Source organism: Bactrocera latifrons, unplaced genomic scaffold (assembly GCF_001853355.1).
Source record: "Bactrocera latifrons isolate USDA-ARS-PBARC rearing strain unplaced genomic scaffold, ASM185335v1 scaffold_57, whole genome shotgun sequence".
Lineage (NCBI taxonomy): Eukaryota > Metazoa > Arthropoda > Insecta > Diptera > Tephritidae > Bactrocera > Bactrocera latifrons.
In genome coordinates, this window is record NW_017537234.1 from 1,032,183 (window position 1) to 1,041,869 (window position 9,687).

The 9,687-nt window shown below is 32.6% G+C and overlaps 1 protein-coding gene across 1 annotated transcript in view; it reads left to right on the forward strand.

Moving 5' to 3' along the window:
• Positions 1–7,993, forward strand: part of LOC108974632 (ataxin-2 homolog) — a 55,776-nt gene extending 47,783 nt beyond the window's left edge. The window contains exon 4 of the mRNA XM_018942587.1: positions 7,877–7,993. Coding sequence (XP_018798132.1) covers positions 7,877–7,899 — 23 coding nt within the window. The 3' untranslated portion in view covers positions 7,900–7,993. The remainder of the gene's footprint in view (positions 1–7,876) is intronic.
• The last annotated feature ends 1,694 nt before the right edge of the window (positions 7,994–9,687 follow it).

Sequence of the window (9,687 nt, forward strand, 5' to 3'; positions counted from 1 at the left end):
AAAAAAAAAAAAAAAAAAAAAAAAAAAAAAAAAAAAAAAAAAAAAAAAAAAAAAAAAAAAAAAAAAAAAAAAAAAAAAAAATGCCCTAAATATACAGTTTCTTTGATAACTGAGAAACTGATTTCTTCGCTTGAAAATCCAATATGAAGTACATTTGAGCTCTTAACTTCTTTCTTTGATGTTACTACATTAATTACGTTGATATCTGTGGACGTTCTGTTCTTATGTTACAGTTTTTAAAAGCGTGAACTTTTGAGAACAATTTTATAATCACTGAGTATGAGTGCTATGCTTCAGAGAAATATAGGACCATGGATACGAAAAAGTGATCACAATTAGAATTTATACCTCCAAAACGTAACACTAACAATATATTTCACAAAGAGATTCAGAGCTTCTAGACCTTGGAGTACTTGGAGTAATCATTCTTGAGTGTATACTGCCTATTGAGAGGATGGTGTATTCTCTCTTTGTTAGTTGTTATTATTTATTAAGTCTATAAAGCTTTTTAAGCTTTTTTGTTTACTAAGATTTCATGGGATTTTAAGCTCTTAGTAAGCAGTGGTAATAACTTTCTCAACAACAGAAACATATTTCCGTCGAGAAATCTTAGTTGCGTTTGAAGTCCATTACTGAGAGGATTCTAGTTTATATTTCTATCAACTGTAATATATTGATATATGTAGCTTTTCAAGCTCCTTTACTTTCTAAATTCTTTTGGTAAACTTTTTAGCTCGCATAAAACTGTATTAATCACTCTGCCAGGCATCTGATATTCTTCGGAGCACACTTAGTTGAGTTTGTAGAGAATTACTGGAGCATTCTTGCTTTAAATTCTTGAATTGTTGGGGATTTTTAAGCTCTTTTAATCTTTTGATTCTTATCGTTAAATTTTTTAGCTTATAATAAGCTGAGAGAATCGTTCTCTCAGAAGTGTATATATCTTCAGAGCACTCTTAGCCGAGTTTGAAGTCAGATACTGAAAGGATACTAGCTTCTCACCTTAATATTATTAAAATTTAGAATAATTGAATTAAGTTAGTGTTATTGTTGTAGCGTTCTAAGTCTCTGCTAAAATACTTTTGAGGTATGTTTTTGTGGTTGCAACTTTCTGTTGGCTATACCCGTAAATTCCGGTAGGTTTCGTGTAGATAGAGTGGACTTTCTTGTGCATTGCTTTTTTGTTGCTTTACACACCAGATTTTATTGTTGTTTTATGACGAATTTAATTCCTTTTTGGAATCTTTATTACACCGTCGATTTTATGGCTTGGAACTCATACATACATACTATATTTTGAGTGATTCTTTTAGGCATWCATATCCACTCATACATATGTATATGTGCATATATATTTATACAACACTTCCTTTCACAACTGTGCGCCAATTCTACAACTTGTCAGTTAGTCGCGTCTTCTTCTACAGCATTCTTTCAAACATTCTTCCACATGCACACATTTATCTGTCTGTATGTATTTCAGTTGTTCCTTTGTATCTCAGCAAATATTTATTTACGAGTACCACTCAGTGGAAGCATAAATATTGACAATGCGCAAATAGTCATAAAAATCGCGCTATATCCACACAGATATAATATATCTCTCCATACTATTACGTTCTACCGCACCTTTTTTCTGTGCTTGTGTTGTTGTAAGTCGGCGTACAGGTTTTTCAGTGTTTGCTGGCTTTTGTTTGTGCATTAATTGAAAATTACTGTTATCGAGCGGTGCACATTCCGATCGTGCAGGATATTTATATACACACATACATACGAACATTTCCTTTTTGTGCCTCATCTGCTTTGGCATTTCAAATTACCGCACATTTTTCTCTCACAATCGCTGAGCAGCAAACAAAGAGTAGAAGAAAAGGTAGTAGTAGAAACAGAAGAAGAGGAAGAAAATCGTACGGTAGCGCATGAATGCGGTCTAAATGCATTATTTAACTTATCACCGTTTGCGATCGGCGGCTGAGAAAATGCCGCTGAAATGTGTATGTGTGCAACGTAAGATCTCTTCAATATCCTCTATTGAAGAAAGGTATGAATTGTATTTATGGCTTGCGAAATCAATGCCGTAAGCTATTCATTTTGGTTTCCTTTCAAATTATGGCAGCTGGTGTTATTTGTGGGAGTTTCCAGTTCACACAAAGTATGCATTATATTATATATGTAAGTAGATCGTTTCATAACGGTATAGCGCATATAATTATGGAAAATTGCACGAAAATCTAAGAAACACTTTTTCCCTTTATTTAAACGTAGGTAAGGGTTAGAAAATGGTAACTGTAAATATTTTAATGAAAGGAGTGCAATTAGAGAAAAGCTGGCAACGCCTGCGTCGAAACCTCACTCAGCAAACACCCATAACTAGAAAATATTGTGACAATCTCCCTCTTACACTTCCTAACTATTGAACGTTCAATAATTTGCCGAGTTCTCGTCTCAACGCCCACTTTTGGCAGCTCAAATCGCAGCCGCTGAATCCCCGAGATCCTACTGTGCCTTAAATTCTTAAACTCTCAAATTTATGTAGACCAAACTTTTACCACAGTGCATAAAGGAGACATATTTGCTTGTAAGATTACTACTTAGTTGATCACAAATAACAATATAGATCATTTTGATCTTCTTACTGGTTAATTTATTTAAATATTTAAAGATAATTAGAACATCCAGTTGGGCTTGCATTTTAACAAAGTTTGCAATCGTCCTTGTTATTTGCATTGGGATTCCAATTCAAATCTTCCCCCTTACACTAACCGTTTCAAGCTTATAAATCTCCCTACACTCGCTAGTCGTAGGGAAATGCTTGGTATAATATTTCTTGTAAAACTCATCAATAGGTCACTTTTGTCTGATATTAATTTTAACATTCCTGCTCGCTCTACCAGGCAGTTTAGACCTTTACTTTTAAAATTTTCTAGAACAAATTTCGAGTTAAACGAACCATTCCGCCATATATGTCACGATTTCAATTCTCATTCCAGCATATTTGATCTAACAGATTATTAATTTTATTAAATTATTTTATCTACTCTTAACAAGTAACATTTAAAAATTATAAACTTTAATCTAATTCTTAGTTTTGGTTGTTGAAATTTTTGTTTCTGTAGCTGCGCAGCTTAAGATCGCAACGCTAAAAACTCCCTTGCCTTTTATGACTCGGCTAATTYCGCTCGTTCGCGGATTGCGCCCCTCGCGTCGGTTGGGCGGGAGGAGGGTAATCGTTGGGTATTATTATTATTACTCACATGTAATTAATCGATGATCTATAAAAACCGTACCGGGTGACGACATCTCGAACCGACATTGAGCTCGAAAAACCGACTTAAAGCACACTTTTAAATATTTTTCAGTGATAATTGTGAGTTTTAAACTTTAGCCCTATATGACGACCTACTTGAACTCAGTACCACTACGAGCTTTCTGAAACTTCGTAAAGTGGTGCCTTGTAGTAATATATTAAACATATAATATGTCAGGTTAAACTAGGTTGGATCATTATTATAAGATATAGCAGTCATATAATCGACTTTTCGGATATAAGATTTTCCAAGATACCTTCTTGAATTAGTAAGTTATGAATAAGCAAGACTGTAGAACTTTTGATGAACAAAATTTTTTTGACAATAAGAATGATGAGTTTCAGCCTCAGTTTGTGTCTGACTACCTATCTCAACTCAATAACCCTTCCTAGTTTAGAGCTAACATTTGGTACACAGGTGCCTTGTAGCAATTAACATTATTAAACATATGTGAGGACAAATCGGATTGAAACATTATTAGATATAACTGCTATGTAACCGTTTGTTCAGTTATAGGATTTTGTGTCATAACTGCTTATTTAGTTCAAAATCATCAAAATCATTAAGATCGGACGACTATAAGATATTGTAGTCATACAACCGCCTCTCCGTATAGAATATTTTTCAATATAGCTTCTATAGTTAGGGAGTTATGTATACGAAAGTCCGCAGAAGTTTTGTTTATGGTAAATATAAAATTAAGAGTGAAAATTATCATCATCGAATAACAATAACATATTGCTCCCATACAACGGATTATACGGATATGTGATTTTATATTCAAACTTCTCAATTTAAGGAAATAAAAATGTATGTTTATTAGTATTATTATTATGATATTAACAATAAGTCAAAGATTTTACTTGATTATTTTAGCAACCAAAGCGACATAAAATACTTGTTTCGCAATTTTAAATAATTGCACGTGTCACTTGTCCAACATTTTTTTCAACTTTTGAGCGCATAATTTGTCGGAAACCTCAAAAAAAAAAATTGCAATCACAAAAAAGGTTACCAGCTGTGCAGCTAAATATTCTTAAAAGCAATAAAGTAGCTACTAACACGCGCCATTCATTTGCTAATCAGTCGAAAAAGGTCACGAAAAATATACAAAAAAACATAAAAGGAGCTGAAAATCTTAAGACAGCAACAAAAAGATATTCATCCTTCGATTATTTGAAACTTTTTACTATAGGTTTTTATCCCCTCTGCCTTGCTTGTACCTTCGCGTTGCTATGGATATGCCACGGCATAATTTACTCCGCAGCTCGGCGCTACATTAACCACACTCTCACTTGTCTATCAAGCCTCACTCATTCAGTCGTCAGCCAACCAGTTTGCATTGCGGTAAAGGAACCCTTCAGCTGCTGTGCTGACGTTTGAGACGCGGTAAATGCCGCAGCATGAAAAGTACCCTACTTTCGTATTCAATAAGCTAACTGTCAAAGTACGCACACATACACGCATACACACGGGCTTGTGGACCAAGCTACATACCTTCATATATATATGGGTCTATAAGGATACACACGCCCCTTGTGTACATATCACTTTTACATTCATATCCATACAAATATTTACTTGTCGCATTTGAACCAAATTCGTTGGCGATTTTTTCATTAGATTCGAGGTTTTTTTCCTCGCTGTGTTAATAAAAATTAAGATTGATTTAAATTAGTCCGCTTCATGCATGATGTTCTTCGATGAGACTTTCGATTTTTTCTTTGGAAACTTTTCATTTTCTTGCGAGCACACTCATTTACATACCTACCCTGCTGGAAAATTCACTGCTTACGAAATGATATGGCGCTAGGATCTTTTATTTTCGCTTTTCCTGGTCTTCGCGCATATTTTGGCTTAATTTAAGAAAAAAGAAGTAGTCTCGGGTATTGTAAATTAAATTATAGACTACAGAAGAGCTTTCTAAACAGTTTTATTTTTTCGCCCTAGGTGGCAACTGTATTCCGAAAAAATACAATTATTTACTAACTGAGTATATTCCTGGAAGTTTTCTGTAGCGGCTGATGTTTGTTAATTTATTTTTGTTGTTTTAAGCTTTAATTTTTTCAATACATGGCAACTCTAGCCAAAATATATATTTCAATTAATGTACTCCTCTAATTCTGAAAAGTATGATATTTGCTCAACTGTTTTAAATATATAATCCTATAATTTTCAATAAGTGGCAACTCTAGTCCAAAATATGTTTCAATTAATCTACTTCTAACTAAATTCTGTAAGGTTTTTGAAATGTCTGATATTTGTTTAAGTATTTTTAATATATAAGCCTAAAATTTTCAATAGGTGGCAACTCTATTCCAAATTATTTTTCATTTATTGAACTCCCGAAACAATTATGTAATTATGTGGCAACTCTACTGTATAAATCCGAAATTCCTAAGGCGATTCAATTCACAGGAGAGGTTCTGATGATTTTATATAAGGATGTTCTTTGAAACTAATTCGAATTGAAGCAAGTTGGATAACTAATTTTATTCCTACAGGGTATGCGCTAGCTGGAGAAGGCTCAATTATTATTACTTTGTCGTATCTATTTTTTCTATATTATTTTCTTTCTACAACATTTCCACAACAATTTCTACTTTTTCCTGACAATTAGAGGCATTGATAAGCAATTACGCACAGTACATGTCCTGCTGAAAGCTCGGCTGCTTGCTCGATTTGGATCAGGATTACTTTATGTACAATATATGGTTTTTGTTGCTTTCTTTTGCTATAATCTGGTAGTGTATACGACTTTTGATTAATTAAAAAATATGCCTGCCATCATTGATTGAGTTTCTGTGTTGCATGTCAACACACTTGACACAGAAGACGGCACTAATACGGCCTATGAAGTAATCACTCGGCTCCGCGTTATATCCATAATGTATGCATGCATTTCTCCAGCCTCCGCGAAGGCTTGTTGTTCACACGTCCTTTTTGACTTTTTGCTTATCTTCTGCTCTTCTCCTAAACTGTGTGTGTTCGTTGTATGGTTTATGTGACACATTAGCCGTGAGGGTTAATTAAACCGGTTGAACTTTCCCTTTTTACCCCCTGCTCGCGCAACATCGGCTACCTGTCGTGAAATTTTTAATGAACCATCAACCAGTTTGACATAGATCCTCCGCGCTGAGGTCACTTGACTTGGGTACCATACAACAATACACATTTGTTTATTATATTTATAAATATCTACCTAAATTTTAATGCATTTCGAATTAGATTTATCTAACACAATTCGGCACTTTAGTTTTGGTTTGCGTTTTGACCTTTTTCACAATGAAATGTCATGTTATTCTTATTTCATTGTTGCTGCTATTGTTCTCTGCTTATCGTTCCACTTATGCAATGACTTTTTCAGAACTTTTGTTTCTTTTAAGTGCCCATTGTTGTTATTGCAATGAAACACTAGGCGATTTAAGTTTTATAATTGTGTTCCCCCGCTGTGCTCTCAACCGCGTTTGCGTTTACTTTCGATTGACGCTTAAATCGGTTGGATGTACTAAAGACTTTTCACCTGGTTACAGTAATATCAGAAATCACCACTAGCGGTTTTATAGCAGCAGCACGCTTTGAAGTTTATTTAATAATCAAAGATAATAAGCTTACTTTGATTCAATATTCTAACCTTTTCTAGATCGATAGGATCCATCCATACGTCCACCATTATCAGAATAGGTTTAAAGTATATGCAAACTCACCACGAGCTCTCCTACAGCTGTAGCGCTCTGTGAAACTCAACTCAATTCATCTCTCTTAAATTTGATGATATGTAGTCAATGATGTCAAGCTTATATCTTTCAATATTTCATTCATTTCTAGAACCTTGACAATCATTTTTTAACCCACCGTTATCTGGAGCCTATTGAATCTATTTGAGGCCATATTCATTCGGATTCGGATTTTGGAAATTTACCATATTCATCTTTTTAAAGCTCCATGGTAGTCAGCTATGAACTACAAAGCTACCACTACCACACTGAAATTTTAGCCACATTTCTATAGTTCTACAATGATTTTGTTGAGTATTGCTGGACTCTTAATTAGATCTATTGAAACTCAATACTAATTTAACGTTCGGTCTCATCCATCCACTTCTTTGGGGCTTGGTATCCTTTTTTGTTAAAACCAACTTCTTTTCTTTATTGCCTATTGTTATCGGATAGATTTAGTCAACGCTTAGATACTTAGTTGAAGACACAAAATACTCTTCCAAAATGATCCATTTTTGAATAATCAGTATCCAAAAGTTATCGATGTTCATGTTTTAAAAAAACACAACCTTTGCACATTTGGTATGCCCTATAGGTGTAACTACCCAGCTCGAAAGACCTCGATTCACATGTTATTATCTTAGATTTCCATTTATCAAAGAAAGAGATCTACTACATGGAAACCATTATTTAAAACCGAAAACTGAGAAACCAAGATTAAAGATTCAATTCAAATTTTACCAATATATATTTACTATTTCTATGCATACACTTAATATATACTATAACCTCTAAAAAAAAATAAAGAAAATAACCTAACTTATTATCTTTCAACGATTTTATTTACAGTTAATATCGCCGAGGGCTACTAACGACATCAATATTGAAGGAAAAACGAAAATGGCAGGGAATGCTATATGTAAGATATCCGTATACTCATTTATACATATACTATACATATAGATATAAAAATTATATTTTCAAGAAACTGACAGAAAAGTATAAAAGAAAAAAGCTAATAGAGAAGTTAATGAAATTCTGAAGAAAATATTTGAAAATGTTAAACAAGAATTATTTGCTTCAGAGGCGAGCCTTATACCACTCGTATACATAAAAATACTCTTATACAGAACTCTTATACGAACTAAAAACTTATGTGTGTGTGTCGTAATGAATACAAATGCTTAAAGATAAGTGTAAAAGACGGTACAGAACGACTAACTCTTATACAACTGTTATACGAGTTTTTTTAATACGAATTATTTTGAAGCTTACTTAGGAGTGCTATCGAACAATTGTTCAGACCAAAACGAAATTTTGATAGAGCATATAGTAAATTGCGTACAGCCCATTCTTATATGACTCTTTTTACATTAAAAATGCTTTTTTACAACTCTTATACAAGCCATATCGAAATAAATAAAAATTGCATTAAACAAGGTATTAAATTATACAAAACTGCTTAACGCTATTGCACGACCCTGCTAAATCTCTTATATGACTCCAAAACACTCTTATACTTGTTAACTATATGGTATAACATACTTTTTTTAGAAAATATATAATAGGAAACAAGCACAAAAATTGCAAGAAAAAGCGTAAAAGCTTTATCAAACTCTTATAAGAACTTTACAAATCTCTTATACGGCTCTCATTAAAGCAGTTTTCGTTATAAAGACACACAAATCGATTTCAAAATCAAACCGACAATTATATAGACGAATGTTTTATAACGGGAGGACGTTATAAAAGTCCGAAAGAGAAAAGAAACGAAGAATAGCATGGACGAACGAACTACTTTTACACGACCTTTACGACTTCTTACGAGTAACGAAGATGATTTGGATGTAAATGTACATGAAACATGTTTAAAAAAAGTTCTTAAACGATGGAGAGTTGATTTCTAAACTCTTATATAACAACTCTTATACGACTCTGGAATTCACAATAGTATGATTTCGGAGAAAACAGAAGACAATTCACCGATGCATAATATTTAGTAAAATTAATAAAATCACAACTTGGCAGGGATACACCATATCTGGCATAACAATAAACAGGTAAATAAAAAATATCGATATTACAAAAAGAAAATACAATATTTCATAACATTAAGGAATTAAATAGTAAAATTAAGCAAAAAAAAAAAAAACTTACAAATCGAAGCTAAGCAGTTTTATTGAAAAAAATATTAAATTTAGTGTGTTAAGCAGCACTGTACGAAAACTATTTCAATGTACTGTAAACGTAAATAAATGTAATTTTTCGGCAAGTTTAAGCAAAATTTTAAAAGAATTATCATAAGTTAAGAAAAAAGTGAGAGAAAAACAGTGAAATATGGTGAAGGAAAAGAAAATGCAAGAAATATGTTTAAAAATTGAAATTTTGAAACAGTAAGTTAGAAAAATACAAATAGCAACAACTTTTTGTTTAAAGTTGTTAAATGAAAAATAATAAAAAGTAAAGTTTTGTCTGCAAATTATATGTGAAAAATTATTGTTTAAAAAAACGATGCAATAATAATTGGCAAATATCAACACTTATGCATATCAGTGGTAAATACAATAAAGAAAAAATATTTTGGAAGAAGTGTGGAAGAATGTTTTTTTTTTGACAACCTAATATTAAAACTTTTTACCTTGTATTTAAAATTATTTAAC